General features: G+C 50.6%; 1 protein-coding gene across 1 annotated transcript; it reads left to right on the top strand.

Moving 5' to 3' along the window:
* Positions 1 to 976: 976 nt before the first annotated feature.
* HHATL (hedgehog acyltransferase-like) lies at positions 977 to 13,843 on the top strand. The gene is made up of 11 exons (XM_010073544.1): positions 977 to 1,082; positions 1,773 to 1,840; positions 2,214 to 2,327; positions 2,478 to 2,672; positions 3,679 to 3,888; positions 7,311 to 7,482; positions 9,117 to 9,261; positions 9,647 to 9,682; positions 10,584 to 10,785; positions 12,182 to 12,323; positions 13,532 to 13,843. Exons 1-11 carry the CDS (start codon positions 977 to 979, stop codon positions 13,651 to 13,653), a joined length of 1,512 nt encoding a protein of 503 aa, XP_010071846.1. The 3' UTR covers positions 13,654 to 13,843.
* The last annotated feature ends 2,631 nt before the right edge of the window (positions 13,844 to 16,474 follow it).

The raw sequence follows: 16,474 nt of genomic DNA, 5'->3' as shown, positions 1-16,474 counted from the left end.
GCCTGGGGTAATTGCTGAGCTGGGTGTTGGCATCCTACAGGAGAGATGGGGAAGGACTCTTGATCAGGGCGTGGAGGGATAGGACGAGGGGTAACGATTTTAAGCTGAAAGAGGGGAGATTTAGGATAGATATTTGGGAGAAATGTTTTCCTGTGCGGGTGGTGAGGCAGTGGCCCAGGTTGCCCAGAGAAGCTGTGGATGCCCCATCCCTGGAGGGGTTCAAGGCCAGGCTGGATGAGGCTTTGGGCAACCTGGGCTAGTGGGAGGTGTCCCTGCCCATGGCAGGGGGTGGAACTGGATGATCTTCAAGGTCCTTTCCAACCCAAACCATTCTGTGATCCCTGGAGTTCTGGTGGTGCTGCCACCATACCTGTGAGGTCCTAAAGATCATGGCTGGGAGCAATTTGGGATTTAGGAGACCCCCAAAAGCTTGAGGTTGGATAAAATTACAGCAGAAAGTGAGCAGCAGCCCAGGGAAGTAGGGGCATCCCATCATATCTCCTCCAGCAGTGGTGTCTTTCATGTTCTATCCTGGATCCCTTCCAAGAATCCCTTTAGGAATTAGGGAGGATATCAGAGACATGCTGGAGGAACCTCATCCTGGGCAGCCAGCGTTACAGAGCATCTCTGAATACTGGGATGGACACAACTCACTGGGAAGAGCCCTTTTGCAGGACCACCTGCATGAGCTGTCCCCAAATCCTGGCTCCTGGGTGGGTTTTGCAGAAGAGCTCAGCAGCAACCTCTCTCCCTGCACCTGAGTTGTGTCCCAGGGTTCAGCCCCAGGTGTTCCCATCTTCTCATCAGCTACCAGCCTTCAAGGAAGCCCACAAAGCAGAGCTGCTGAGGGTCAGCAGCAATTTAGGGTGTTTGATGGGTGGAAGCACAGGTGAGCCCTCACCCCAGGCTTTTTTTTCCTTCTCCAACTTTCTCAGATCTGGATCCCCCACAGCAGCTGAGGTGGTAACCTGCCACCATGGGGGTTAAAACAATGCTCCCCAGCTATGAACTGGGGTTTTATGCTCTTGTCGTGACGTGTGCTGTGGTGTACAGCGGCAGCGGGATCTTCGAAGCATCCAGAGGTAACGGTCCCCATCGCGTCCTTCAGAGAAGGGGGTGTGGGAGGGAGGATGCCCCATCCCTGGAGGGGTTCAAGGCCAGGCTGGATGAGGCTTTGAGCAACCTGGGCTACTGGGAGGTGTCCCTGCCCATGGCAGGGGGTGGAACTCGATGAGCTTTAAGGTCCTTTCCAACCCAAACCGTTCTGTGATTCTATGAATGGAAGGTGACTGCTTTTACAGGTGTCCATACCAGGAGCAGATCTCCAGGTTTAATTTTTGCAGAGAACAGCTTGGGGATCTTTTGTAATGTTCAAAATGATTTTTTGCCCTTTTGCCTGGTTGTCCCTTGTCCCCGTTTCCATGGCCCAGAGCAAGAGGCTGTGGCATATCACAGTTCTCCAGCCAGTGCCTGGAGCAGGCAACCACCCTGGCTACACAGGGCAGTTTCACAAATTTTTTGTCTGGAAGCTCAAAAACCTGAAAACTTCATGGGATCAGCCAGGGGTCCCTGGGATGTGTACTGCACAAAGGCTTTGCTGGAAAATCTGGTAGAAGTTGCTGAGGTTCCTGTTTCCTACGGTTGTCCGTGGGAACTGGGCACTTTGGGGATGGGTTGCTTGAGTCCCGATGGCTCATCGTCGTGGTGATGAAGGCTCTCTGTCCTGTTTCCCAGAGCCGTTCTTCTCCCCATAACTCTGGTTCTTTCTGCAGACAGCATGAACAGAAAGGCCTTTCGGGATGGCATAAAGCCGGGCTGGCACTACTTCGGCAGGAAAATGGTAAGCAGAGGAAGGACCCAGGGTTTCTAGCTACTGGTGACGTGGTTGATGCTGACCACTGGAGAAGCAGAGTGGGTTTTTCTGCTGGTGACACACTTTTGCAAAGTCCATGTGACTCGTATTTTTCTCTTTGAAGAAGTAGTCGGGAAAATATCAGCCCTGCAGCGCAGCAGATGCTGTGCTTTGTGTGCGCCGAGATGAGCAATCTCTGCACGTCCCTGGGGTTTTATGACCAAGCTAAAGTGCTTGGGAGCCCTTGGGTGGAAAATGGGAAGAAAAAGCTTTGAAAGTTGTGTGCTTCCCCCTCTGGATGGGTGTTGGGGCAGGGATGTGAGGGCTGGGGCCAGTAAGGCACGTGGTGCTGCTCCCACAGGATGTGGCCGATTTTGAGTGGGTGATGTGGTTCACCTCGTTCAGGAACGTCATAATCTTCGCCCTCTCAGGACACGTCCTCTTCGGCAAGATCTGCTCCATGCTGGTGCCACAGGTGAGCCAGGGACGTGGTGGGATGGATTTGGAAGCACCAGGGTGACCTGGGATGCATGGAAGGGGGTTTGGGGGATGCTCCAGGATGTGGAGGAGCAGGGTTGGGTTTTCACCAGGGTAACCACGGGTTGGGGCCGCTCTCTTCTCACAGCACCGAGCCATGATGTACATGGTGTATGGAATCCTGGCTGTGCTGGGCAGCATGGGGCTTGTCTACCTGATGATCATCCTCTCCCACTGCCTTGTCCTCTACTCTGTGGCGCTGGCCAAGCAGAAGTGGCTCTGCTACGTGGCCGGGCTCTGCTGTCTCACCTCCTTAAAGGTGGAGCCCTTCAGCTCGTGGCAGGTAGGTGCTGTCTTGGGCCATCTGTGTGCCTCATTTCCAGCCTACTTCACAGAATCACAGAATGGTTTGGGTTGGAAGGGACCTTAAAGCCCATCCAGTTCCAACGCCCTGCCATGGGCAGGGACACCTCCCACTAGCCCAGGTTGCCCAAAGCCTCATCCAGCCTGGCCTTGAACCCCTCCAGGGATGGGGTATCCGCAACTACCCTGTCCTTCTCTTCTCTACTTGCGTCCTTCTCCTTGGGCTTTCCTCCAGGGAGGTCTCCTGGGGCATTCCCAAACCCTGGGCTCCCATAGATTTGAGAGGGAGGGGACTGTTGTGCTGCTGAGCTTGGGAATAATCCCACAGGGGCTCCATCATGTTTTGGTGGCTTCAGGCTGGGCCAGAGCTCAGGACACCTGAGTTCTTCTTGCTGCTCAGGCAATAGCTTGTCAGCCAGGCAAGATGTCCTGTGCCTCAATTTCCCCACCTGTTGTGCAGTGCTGGGATGGGTTCATTGATGTCTATGCCTGTCTCTTAGGTCTCTGCCCAGTTAAGACTTTCTCTCACTGGTGGGTGGAGAGAACCCCAGGAAGGACCTCATAAAGCTATTCAGTTCTTCCAAAGGACAGCACTGCTTGTCCTTCCCTCCTGCTCCCCTCCTGAAAGGCATTTCCCCCTCTCCATCAGGCTTGTGCTGTCTTTCCTTCACCCCCTGGGGAAGGCTATGTCCCTGTGACAGGGCAACATTCCCACCCCACACCAAAGCCTACATGGCCCACAGCTGCTTGGTGAAGACATGGCCAAGGAGATCTACCAATTCCCAGCTCCTCTGGGTTGCAGGAGCCAGCTGGGAAATGGAGCCTCAGTTTTCTCCTTCCAGCAGCTCATTAGCTATAGGGATAATTAGTGTTGGAGGATAATTAGAGGCTTTGCCTACTGCCCTGAGAGTGATGTCCTCCACAAAGTCATGGAGCACAGAAGTCACACCACGTTCCTGGTGTTTAACTCTTTGTTTCTCATCCAGAGTGGGTTTGTAACAGGAGCTTTTGACCTTCAAGATGTCCTCTTCTACGGAGGAAGTGGCTTCACCATCATGCGCTGCATGAGCTTCGCCCTGGAGAGCTCTGAGAGAAAAGAGGGCATCTACTCCATCTTCGACCTCCTCAAGTACAACTTCTACCTCCCCTTCTTCTTCTTTGGGCCCGTCATGACGTTTGACCAGTTCTATGCCCAGGTGAGCGCTCCTGAAGCTGGGCTGGAGTAGGACCTCTCCTTGTATTTCTTTGCTTGGGTTTAATGCCTACAAAAAAATCACTCATTGCCACAGTGAAGGTGAAAAATATTGCTGAGCTTCTTGTGGTCATCTAGAGTCTATGGCCATAGTCTGGGCTCTGCAATGATGCTGTGATTTTTGGGAGGAGGGGTGTAAACTGATGGGGTTTTGACCTTCCAGTTTGGGGTTTTGGCCATTTCAATGGCTCAATGCAGGAAGGAAGAGATTGCTGTGGTGAAAGCACCATGCTAGGATGGGAAGGGGAGGGTTCAGCTCACGTCCTTGCTCACTGTTTCTGTGTTGTCCCACTATGTGGTGCCGGGAGGCCATGGTGAGGGCCATGGGACCTCTGCATGCTGGTGGTTGTCACAGCACAATGTCACATTTCCATCCAGCTGGTTCACCCAAGGACCATGAGTACCTGTGGGTGGTCTGTGTGTCTTAAGATTAAGTTCTTTCTCTAGGAATAAGTAGGATTGGGCAGAAGGCTGTGTTTCAGCAACCCCAGTCCAGGAGCTTTTTCTGCTCCCCATGGAATACCCTGGTGCCCTAAGTCTTTGCGTGTTTCACACACAACCAAGGTTGGACTTTTTGAAGAACAGACTACAAACAGGACTGGAAAACATCATCAGAAACCTTGTCTGGGACCACCCAATATCAGGCTGCTTCACAGCCAAAGATCAAGCAAGACCTCAGTGCTCTCTCCCTCTTCACTCTTCTCATCCCAATGTTGTTTTACACCAAGGATCAACCTTGGCCATCAAAGGTACTGCTTGCTGAAGGAGGGAATTCTTGCTTGGTTAGCGATGGTGCTGGGAAGGATTGCCACCACCCCTCTGTTTCCTTTCAAAGGAAAACAGCTACATTGAATTTTTTGACCCCAGTTGACATCCAGGTGCAAGAGCATTTTGGCTAAATATTTGTGAGTTCAGAAGAACCAGACAGTTTGTTCAGCTTGAGAAAAGAAGGCTTAGGGGTGAACTTATCACCATGTTCCATTATTTAAAAGGTGGCTACAAAGAAGATGGAGACTCCCTGTTTGCCTGGAGGCACTCACATGGAAAAGATGAGGGATAATGGGTACAACTTACTCTTGGGGAGATTCCAATTGAACACAAGAGGAAGTTTTTTTACAATGGGAACAATCAGCCATTGGAATAATCTCTCCAGAGAAGTGGTGGATTCCCCAACATTGGACACTTTTAAGATTCAGATGGCAGGGTGCTGGGCCATCTTGTCTGGATTATGCTTTTGCCAAGAAAGGTTGGATCAGATGATCCTTCAGGTCCCTTCCAACCTGGTGTTCTATGATTCTGTAATTCCACAAGGGATGCTCACGGTGCATTGAGTCCACCAGCAGCCCATTCTCAGCAGACAAGCACCAGGGATGATCAGAGCCCAGCTGGGCTCTTCTCCCCAGGCTGCTGGAAGAATTATTTAATCCTAAGGCTTCATCTTTGCAGTTGCATCATACTGCCAGGCTGAAGTCCAGGCGAGCATGGCTCCAGCAGCCCCACTGCCCAAGCCCCTCCGGAGCAGGTGCAGTGCTCAGGGTGCCCGCATCACCCCACGTTCTTCTTCCCCAGTTTCCATCAGTCTTTCCTATGAGATGGACAGCCCTCACTTCTTCTAACACAGCAGCCAGGTATCTATAAATCTGGGCATTACACTGCTGGTGTCTCCAGGACCTGAACTCCCACCACCCCTACAAAGCTTGATCTGGAGGGTCCTGTTCCTCTTGCACAGCCCCAAACCATGATGTTTATAGCCACCTAATAAGCAATTCCCCACTTCTGCTGCTTAAAACACTCACTCCAAAGGCACAAAGGAGCAAGTTCCCAACCCCTTTCCCATCCCTTGGCCAGGGGTCCTGTCTTGGCCTGGCCACCACTGCCATCTCCTGGCTAGATACCCCCCTGCACTGAGCTGCAGCTAATTGCAGAGGTGGATTCCTAATTACCCCACAGCAATTATGGGGGCATGCAGATGGAATCCTGTTCCTCCCTCCATGGCCCACTTAGGGAATTGTCTCTTTGTCTCCGACTGGTGCTATGTCCTGGTGGAGCCCTTGCACCCCCATGTGTGGTGGGAACTCATCTGTGCCAGGGCTCAGCCAGGCTCATTCCAGCTGACAACCATCTTCCTTGCTGGGATTATGGGAAGCCATTCACTTCTGCAGGGCTGGAAATGTGGTGACACAGCCCTGATCCCAAAGGGATGGTGGCAGAGTGGTGCCACCATGCACAGACAAGAGGATGGGTGGGAAATGGGGGTCCCACGTCCTCCCACATGTCCCCATGCCAGAGCCTGTCCTCTATCAGCTTCTCCAGATCAGGGTCCAGTGGCCTCTTTGCATCCTTAAAGCACTTGGCATATAATGGGCATGAAAAAATCTAGCAAAGGCTTTAATTCTCAGGAATCATCTGGATTTGACGGCGGGGCTGGCGCAGCAGCCTGCGGATTATGTTGGGAGAGCTCCCACCTCTCACAGAGAATAAAGGGAAAGTAATAAACATAAGAGGATTTTGAATACAGCAGCAATTTTTACAGAGAGGCGGGGAAGTGAGGACATGGGCCTGCCCAGTGTAATCCTGAAAGCTTGCTCGGATGATTTTTATATTACAAGGGCCAGAGACATGACGGCTCCTGAAGGCAAAGCCTGGCCCTTGTTCACACAAGACACAGCAGAGATGAAATCCCCATCGATCCCATGGTCCCAACCGATGCAGGATGGTCCCTGGAGCAGCTTTCCCTCTCATTCACAGCAGGTGTCTGCAGCAGAAGCTCCAGAGACCATCAGTCATCCTCATCCTCCTCCCAAATGACCCTGGCCAAAAATATGCATTTGGGCCTCTCAGAGCTGTCAGGTGGGGTATGGGCATTTTCTCCCCCTTAGTGACCTGTACAAGGAACCACCCTTAAGCAAAGCTGACTTTCTGAACGTGTCCCTTCAGAAAGAGCATAAAACCCAGCTCCCTGGTCAGTATGGTTTTCACCCCACCTAGGGTCCCTTTAGGTGCAGCCAGACCTGTCACTGCTGTGTCACCCTATGTGCCTCCTCTGCTGGAAGCCCCAGGGATGGGAACACCCTTTGCCTGGAGGGTGATCCAGGAGGCACGTTGCTGCCGTGCTCAGCACTGAGGCAGGGGTGTTGGAGGGATGCTGTGGTTGGGATCTGTCCTGCTCCTTGTGGATGTGTTCACCTAAGTTAGTCCCTTGGGTCTTCCTTCTTCAATGGAAATTTGGGCAAGTTAGTCCGTGGTGTGGTTTCTAAAGGAGAGCGGTGAGTCTCCATCTGGCCTTTGACCATTTCTCCGGATGCAGGAACCTGATGCCCATCCTGTTTCTCAGCTTAGCCCTTTCCTGGTTTGCCATCCCAACAGGTGAGCACCCGAGAACTGAGACGCAAAGATGATGAGATGAGGAACATCCGGGTCCAAGCTCTCCTTCATGTGGGGACTATCATTGCTGTGGACATCTTCTTCCACTTCTTCTACATCCTCACCCTTCCTTCTGACCTGAAGTTTGTGAACCGCCTCTCCGACTGGTCCTTGGGTGAGTGGCTGTGCTTGGATGTGTTCACACCTGTACTCAGCTTCAAGGCAGTGGTGAGTGATGGAGATCTACATCTATCTCCATTGAGAGGCCTCATCAATGCCTATGTTGGACAGGTTTGGGTAAAGTCCCCCTCTTCTTCCCAATCACAATGCAGCAGAGCTGGAGTCTGTCAAATGGCGTTGGTTTGATGCCTTCATAGGGTCCTGGAATAAATTGTTTGGCTTGGGGTTTAAGAGGCTGAGCACCAAGATGTTCCCATTGCCTTTGTTTGGACTGGAAGGGAGCTCAGAACCTCCAAAAATCAGCCCCATGCTGTTGCAAGAGGTGCACCTGGTGTCTCAGATGCCTTCACAGGTGGCCACCCGTGATAGGTGTCTGTGAGCCACTGGAATGGCTGCAGGGTGCAGGTTGTACAGAGAACAGCTCAGGAGAGTTGTAGCTGCTGTCTTCAGCTACCTAAAGAAGGGTTGTAGAGAAGGTGGACTCTTCTTGGAGGCCAGCAGGGAAGAACCAGGACACAATGGACAAGGTGCAGCAAGACAAAGTCTGATTGCATGGAAGGATTATTTTTTCTCAGAGTGGCCAAACAGGAGCCTAGAGGTGTTATAGATTCTCCAAAAACAGAGATATTCAATGATTAAATGGACAAAGTGCAGAGCAACCTGATCTCCACTCACCATGCACTCAGGACCTCCCGAAGCCAAACTCCTGAGATGAGGAGGGGTAGCAGCACTGGCATTCAGCTGGCAGCTGGATGGAGGATTTCAGCTGGCCAAATGCATGTCTGATGCCAGCACGGGAGATGCTATAGGGTATCTGACAACCACACAGGGCTGGCAAAGGGCAAACAGAGGCTGGAGAAGCCTCATGTCTCTCTAGAGTGGCACCTGGAGGTTCCTAATGCAGCTGGAATGGCATTAGCATTGATTTATGGTGTCCTAAGAGACCTGGGTGGACTGACCAAGCATAGGTGTTACTTCAGAGGGAGCTGAGCTCCTCTGCAGGCTCTGCTGGCTGTATGGACCAGATCTGCCTTGTCCACGCTGGGAGCTCAGGCACAACTCGCATCGAGGCACTGTGTGGCCCTTAATCTGTGAGCTGAATCCCACCAGGATGGGGGCATTCTGGCTTCTGTTTGCATAGGAATTTGAAATCTTTAGGGTTTGTTCCTGCAGGGATCGTCTTCCAGTGTCAGACATGTCTCCAAGACAGAGGTTCTGGCCCTGGCTCTGCCATAGCATCCACATCACATCTATGGCCACAAGGAGCTGGGATGGGGTGCCTCTCGATTAAGGTGTCAGAGTTGAGAACTGTGATGAGTGTCATAGGTTAACAAACCTTAGAGTGAGAAAAGATCTTGTTCTGGAAGAAATTAGATCTGTATGAGTTTCTTGGACTACCAAGACCAATAACGAGTTTGCTCCCAAATACCCCAAGAATATATTGTCCCTTGATTCAAGCTTCTTAAAAAGCTAGTTTAAAGAGCTTTGCTGGTCCAAGACAGCATTAGACTGTCCTATTGTTTGTTGCAATAGACCATGCACTCCCACAAGACATGATGTCCCCAAAAGTCCTAAAAGTGATACACCCCATGCTCTTCTTCCTGTGTTTGACTCTCATTTTTGCTCCAGCTGGCTTGGCCTACTCCAATTTGGTGTATGATTGGGTGAAAGCTGCTGTCATGTTTGGGGTCACCAACACCATAGCCAGACTGGACCACTTGGACCCACCCCAGCCCCCAAAATGCATCACCATGCTCTACGTCTTTGCAGAAACGTGAGTACGCCACGTGCATCATTGAAGAGGGACAACGTGTTTGACCCGAATTAAATGTGTGTGGGAGGGGAGGAGATCTGGGCTGTCCTTCTGAGCAGCTGGCCTGTAAGCTGGAGGCTACATACGTTGAGCAGTCTATACTGAACCTGTAGTCTAGACCTGGCCATAGCCCAGGGAAATATTCTTGGGCAGGAAGCAATGGATAAAACAGGTTACAACCACATCAGTGGTGGGACCTGTTCAAGGAAGGAGCACGGAGAACTGTGAACAAGGTTCAAGAAGTACCTCACCAGGGGACCAGGTGCCTTCTATGGCTGACTGCTGCATGGAAGGGTGTTATTACACTGCGTGTTTTTTAACGTACTTTTTATCATCTGTATTTTAGGCATTTTGACAGAGGGATTAATGACTGGCTATGCAAGTAAGTGTCTAAGGAATCTAGTCTGGTTCAGGGTCTTCCCTTTCATCACATAACAATGAAGCATTAAATGCTGTTCATCCCAAAGCTGAGGTGTCCTATCTCCTGGTTGAATCCTATGGCATGAAGTCATATTTGGTCTGTTTATCCTTAAAACTATTGAATTAATAACCACAAAGTGCAATAGCACACCCCCCTCCCCCCCCCACCTGACCCAAAGTTGTGAATAAGAGAGCCCTGTCCCAGAAAACCCATTAAATCTGGTGGGATTAGTGGTCCCTCAAGGCAGGAGGAGTCAGGTTCATATTTACAGAATCACAGAATGGTTTGGGTTGGAAAGGACCTTAAAGATCATCTAGTTCCACCCCCCCACCACGGGCAGGGACTCCTCCCACCAGCCCAGGTTGCTCAAAGCCTCATCCAGCCTGGCCTTGAACCCCTCCAGGGATGGGGCATCCACAGCTGCTCTGGGCAACCTGCTCAACCAGGAGGAAAGGGGAATTGAGCCCAGGTCCTCCCATATCTCCCATGGCCTGAGCTCCACCAACATCTCCCTCAGCCCTTCAGCTCTCTTCAGCCACGAGTACGTGCCAGCAAAGCTGTACTGAAGGTGGTGGCTGTTCTGTGCTGAAATCCTGTGCACCAGCAAGCATGAGATAGCCTGCAGCTCTAGGGATCCCCACATTTTATCAACCCTTTACGTGCAAGAGAGGGAAAGGATGGTATTTTGTCCCTAAGGAGCTATAGATTATAGAATCATAGAATGGTTAGGTTTGCAAAAATCAGTTTATTGCTAGAAGGTGTCAGCCATAACATCTTTCCCAGTGGCTGAGCATGGGAGGAGGGACTCCAGAGGGCTCTGCTTGGCTACAAGGGGGCACTGACCACTTTCCTTGGCTGTTAGGTACGTGTATGACCACATTGGAGAGAACCATGACAATATTATGAAGGAGCTCAAGGCCACCATTGCCACCTTTGCCGTCACCACCCTGTGGCTGGGGCCCTGTGAGATCGTTTACATCTGGTCTATCTTCAACTGTTTTGGCCTCAACTTTGAGCTCTGGGTGCAGAAATTCTTCCAGCAGGAGCCCTTCACCAAACTGGAGGTGAGGAGCTGGGCTGCAAGTGGATGGGGGGAAGATCAATGGGTCTGGGGACAAATACTGCTGCTGGAAAACATCCATGACTGTACAGAGCTCAAACTTCATCCAAGTCAGATCCATTTTCAGCTGAGACTGAAGAGCCACATCGCTGATGATGGAGACCTGAAGCTCTCTCCTGTGGCCTTTAGCATCCTCGTGATCAGCTACTCAGCTGTGCAAGGGAAGCACAGTCCTGGTGCTCTGTGACCCTTCATTTTATGCACTCTGTCACCCACCCAGAGCAAATTCTCACCTGCCCCTATGATGCTTCATGGGAGATTTAGATTGGGTGTGGAGCTTTCAGAGGGAAAAGTGGAGGTCCAAGAGAACCAGGAATGCAGCCCCAGTGAGGCATCAAATGGACACAAAATCTGAAATCTGTCCATGGGGAAATGTTTTATCCATTTCTGTATGGAAATAATTTGTTGTTCTTGTTCTGTAAAACACCTCAGCATTCTGAGCGTTTTTGATCTGATTTCTGACAGAAGCAAACATTTAGGTACTAGAATTAATTATTTTCCAACAACTCCAAAGCTTAGTGCCCTGTCTCTGGCACAAAGGTGCCTTGGGGACAAGTTGGAAGACAAATTCAGGAAACTCCATCCTGGAAATAATTCTGTTGCTTATTTATTTTGCTGAACCTGAAATCTGGAGGTGCTAAACTGATTCAGCAAAGACCCCTTTCGAATAAAAATTTTGGAGAGCTATCCTCCCATTTGCTCTCCTCATTGAACTTCTAATCAGATTATAGCACTCGCAGGCAGTGAAATCTCCTTCCCTGTGGCACCACAATTCTCAGCACTAAGTGGCCTGGGGATTCATCATTCTCTTTAAAGATCGCTATAAACCACTTCCCCGCTCCATTCACAGCAGCTGCTCCTGAGGATTATGTGCCAGTGACAATTTCACTCTGCTGCTGTCATTAGGTTTTGTTTTTTGTTTTTTTTTTTAATTCCTAAGAAACAATTTCTACCAGGAGCTAGGAGTGATTTTCTCATAGAGCTAAAAATAATCCTGGCATACAACAGCATTTATCTGTCTTGAGGAATGGCTCACCCAAGGCAATAGATGAAGACAGCAGTACTCAACCATTACAACTAGCATGAAGCCATGTATAACGTCTTGCCCCTACCCACGGGACCTTGAATCACCAGTCCAGACTCCCACATGCATCCGGGTCCAGCAGCAGAGCAGTTTTACCTTGTCCTTATGTTCCTCCATCCCAGAGACACTAGAGGCTGCTCTAATTTTTGCCCATCCCTCTGGGATCCCACCTGGAGTTTGGCTGGAGTTGGACCAGTGCATCCCCTTTCCTTACAGTCCCATTTTTCCTCACTCTCTGCTCCTCTCCCCTCCACAGGCCAAAATGTCAGCGGCCATGTCTCGGCGGATTAGGGCAGTTTTTGGGGCTGCAAATTTCTGGGCCATTGTCCTCTACAACATCCTAGCCCTCAGCAGCCTGGAGTTTGCACTGCTGGTCGCCAAGAGGCTCCTTCTGACGGGTAAGATGCTACCAACCTTCCCCATCGAGGGACCCTTGTCTTGATGGGAGGGCACTGGTGGGGAAGCTGAGGACTGGGACTTACAAGTCCTCTTGGTGGCCTGGCCATTGTAATGTTAAATGGCTGCTCCCAATGTGCTTAATTATTCTTCAAAAGATGCAGGAAGCTGTTTAACTCCCATCCATCTCGTGTGAGCTGTCTGGGGTACGAGCTGCCTTCCAGGTGTACTTGTCCAGATCCCAGCACAGCCTGACACTGTGATTTAGACTCCTTGCAGCAACACAAAGGTCGCATTCACCCAGCCAAGGTGGGGTGTGAAATGGTCCCTTTGCTGGAATAAATTAATTTCCTTGTCCTACCTCACCTCCTTTTGCTTTAGCAGCTACTCCTATGTCAACCCAAAGGTGACAGGTACAAATCCTCATCCTAGGCTCCTCATGATCAGTCTTATCTGTACATTTCTAGTCAGTGGATGGTGGCACTATTTTGAAGTCTTCTTGAGCAGCCCAGGGTATAAATAGCCATTGGGTGCCCACGTCCTCCAGCCCTCTCTGGGACAGGGCTTTGCGTAGGAAATGGATAATGTGATGCTCAGGGTGCCAGAAGTGCCTCCCAGCTGAGGTAGCCAGCTTTTGCTGGTTACGTTATTCATTTCAGAGGTCCTGTTTTAGCAGATACAAAGCCTGTGTCTCCACTCTGCTGTGGATACCAGAGTCATGGTTACAAATGCCGTCAGACCCTTCTTAAGTGGAGGAATTTCTCCCGGCTCTTAGTCACCTAGTTGACAAAAACGTGTTTTCTGGGCACACGTTGTGTCCCCACTAGGTATGGGTGAAGGCTGGGGTTGTTCCTCAGCATCAGTGGGGTACAAAGCTTCCAAAAGCTCACAGTGCTGAACAGCGATGGATGTGGGCAGGTTGAATGGGCATAAAGTCAACACCAAGTCTGATCCTGGGGGGCAGAAGGAGTTTTGGAGGTAAGGGAGTGTTCAAAGCCATTCTAGCATGTTCCCACATTAACCGTGGTCCATGATGCCTTGGTAGGCTCAGGCACCACTTCACCTAATTTCTCTCTTCTCTTGGTGAAGCTGTAGCGCTGGATCCACAATGGAAAATGTCATTGGCCATCATGAACGTGTGGGACTTCCCAAACCTACCTGAGAGGCAAGTAGACACACCAAGATGACCATGTCTCCCTCCATCTTCTAGGTTTCCCTGTCAGCACCTTGTCCATCTGGTTCATCACGTACTGCGGAGTGCAGCTGATCAAAGAGCGTGAGCGCATCCTGGCCATTGAGGAGGAGAAGGCTGACAAAGCAAAGGTGGAGTAGAGGGAGGCATCAGCAGGCTTGTCCCAAAGCCTCATCTCCCCTCCAGCCACCGCTGCCAGGTCAGCCACTGGCTGGGGCTCTCCAAACACTCCTGACAATCGGACTGGTGTAGCTCACCCATGTAGAAGTCACCTGGAAGGTGCAGGTCACTCCCTTGCTGCAGGAAAGATCTTCTATAAGACACAGCGGGTGTTTCTCAGGTTCCCCACGCATGGCAGACTGCTGAGGTAGGCTCTCAGGACATTTCTTTAATGCCAGAAAGAGCCATCCTCATCATTCTTCTGACTCTCTGACATTGTGCAGGCCTAGAGATTTCATCCCCTGCTTCCCATAACACTTGGTCCACTAGCACTCAGCTCTCCCACAGCACCTGTAGCCCATGTCTCCCAAAGGAGACTCTCCAGGTCCCATGGCTGGAGGTTTTAGGGGTGAGCCAGACACACAGCTATGAGGAAGGGATTAGCTGGAGCTGAGCCTTCTCTCTGCAGACCATCTCCAGGTCACTGGAGAAAAAAAATTATTTCATCCCAACATCATGGTTAATGAGAGTCCAGGAGACATAGCTTCTTCCCAGCCAGAGCACATCACGCACAGGTTGCCTGGGGAGCTGACGTGCTGAAGAAACACAACACATGGCTCACAATGGCTTGGTCCCCAAGCCCCAACTCAGACCCAAAGGGCCCTCCACTGCTGAGTCTGAGACCAACATGGCCATAGTGACCATCCTGCTGTGATACGTGTCCTGGGACTCAAACCAAATCCACCCATGTTTTTTACGTGCCATGGACAAAGGCTTATTCTCACATTCCTGCCTGTGGCGGAGGAACAGAAGATGCTGTAGCCAACTCTTGCTCATCTCCAGCCATCCATCCCTTTACTCAACTGACTGATGCGCACAGCCTAAGCCCATGACTGCACGACTGAATGAGCACACAGACCTATAAACAGCCAAAGGAGAAAGGTCTTGGATGAAGGGCAGGGATTTGGGGCTCAGTGGTGGAGGGGAAGCCCATGATAGCCTCCTTGGAGAAGTAGACTTTGGGACACTGCATAGCAAGTGCACTGGATAAATGTACATCTGTGAAACACGTGCCTTGGGGAAAAGGTGGGTTATTAAGTGAAAAATAGCTCTGGCTCTCTTGCACTTTAGGGTAACTTTCAGTGGCCTTATGTCTGAGTTTTGTCACTGTTTGGTGAGGGCAGAATCTGGACCACTTTGCAACGTGGGTTGAGACACTTGGTGCTGGTGTGTTCTGGCTTTCCTGCGGATGAAACAGGATTGGTTTCTAGCCAACTTTCAGCTCTGCCAAAGTAATTTGTGAAGTCCCTGAAAAATGTAATTTATTTATGTAGTAAATAAATGTTGGACATCTACATTGCCTGCCGCTCGTCACTGTTGCGCTACTGTAATGCAGGTGACACGCTGGGTAACACACTGCATCAGAGCTGAGAGACACAAGGATCTGTCTGCAAGTCCTCACCTCCCACCCCTCATGGTGACACAAGGTAAGACATTGTTGAGTTTACCAGGAAACCACCTTAGAGGCATCACCAGATTGGAGCTTTGGCTGCAGCTTGATTCATATTCACCTTTATTTGGACTCCGCCTTCACGCTGGTTAAATATCATGAGCCTACTGCCACCAAACTGGCATCCGTATAGTTTTTAAGTCAGAAGCCATGATGGTTTCATTTCTGGGAGCATGACCCAAAATGTCAGCAAGGGCAGGTATTGTGCCTTGGTGGCATTGCTGGTCATCCCAAAACCCCTTCAGCTGCCAGGCACATCCCTTCTTAACACACCTCCGCTGCTGTACCTTTGGTAGGTGTTTTTTGGCCTGTCCCTTATCTCAGATTTACTCTTTACCACCAAAACAGCTATGAGATGATGTGCTTCCTCCCAGCATAAAATTCAGCCCTTCTCCTCCATTCGGGTGTCCTCACTGAAGCCACCCTGACCCGCCAAGACCAAGGGTTTTGTCTCTGTGGGTGGCTCATCTCAGGTCCCTGGTTGCCTGGGAGGACAGAGTCACCCTCTTCGACACCGGGAGGTGGGTGACTCACATGGCAAAGCCCAGTGACTCTGCACTGCCGTCCTGACTCGGGCACTTGGGAGAGAAAATAACCCATTCACTAAGGATCTAAATTTACCCAGCAGCTGCATCTGCTGGAGCTGCCAGAAGGAGCTAATCTTAGACACCGAGTGATTGATTTGTTAGACAGTTTATGGGAGAAGTTGTGCTTTGCTCGTCTTTGACTGAAGTTATCCCCTCAGCTATCGCTGCTGTTTCAAGCCCGGGAGGTTTGGTGGGCCAGAAGCACCCAAGTGGTGTTATCTCAACCAGCTCAGCCATGGACAGGAGGCCCTCAGCCTCAGTGTATGCCTCCATGGAGCAGGATTTATCAACTGCTCGTTCCCCTCCTGGAGAGGAGTGTCTCGTCTGATCTGGTTATTGCCTGCCTGTTAGTAAAACTTGCCTGAGAAGCCAAAAAAAGCAATTAGTTATTGCAACTACAAATCTAAATTAATAGCTCTACACTGGACGCTGCCTTGTTCAGCCTGACAAGGTTGTAATTCCTGCATTCACCTTGCTTGTTTTACAGTTTTGTATGGGAGGGAGTGCTCCTGCTACATTGCATCCATGTCTCCTCACGCACTCCCATGTTGTGGGGGGACTATTGCCCACTTAGAGAAACAATAAATGACTTAGTCCATTGGTCATTGGGAATCACCAGCTGTAGTCCCGTTAGACCTGGGGCCAGTCAGCTGAGGGATATCTCAGAACAGCCCACCTCCATTCAGAGCTGCGTTGTCTATCATC

This window comes from Pterocles gutturalis, unplaced genomic scaffold (genome assembly GCF_000699245.1).
Source record: "Pterocles gutturalis isolate BGI_N339 unplaced genomic scaffold, ASM69924v1 scaffold316, whole genome shotgun sequence".
Lineage (NCBI taxonomy): Eukaryota > Metazoa > Chordata > Aves > Pterocliformes > Pteroclidae > Pterocles > Pterocles gutturalis.
Note: the sequence above shows the minus strand (reverse complement) of the source record. Positions and strands in the feature narration are given on the sequence as shown.

Coding starts and splice junctions, on each gene's coding strand:
- HHATL (XM_010073544.1), top strand. CDS start 977: ATGGGGGTTAAAACAATGCTCCCCAGCTATGAACTGGGGTTTTATGCT. Junction 3,889..7,310: donor TTGACCAGTTCTATGCCCAG/GTGAGCGCTCCT, acceptor CCATCCCAACAG/GTGAGCACCCGAGAACTGAG. Junction 9,683..10,583: donor ATTAATGACTGGCTATGCAA/GTAAGTGTCTAA, acceptor CTTGGCTGTTAG/GTACGTGTATGACCACATTG.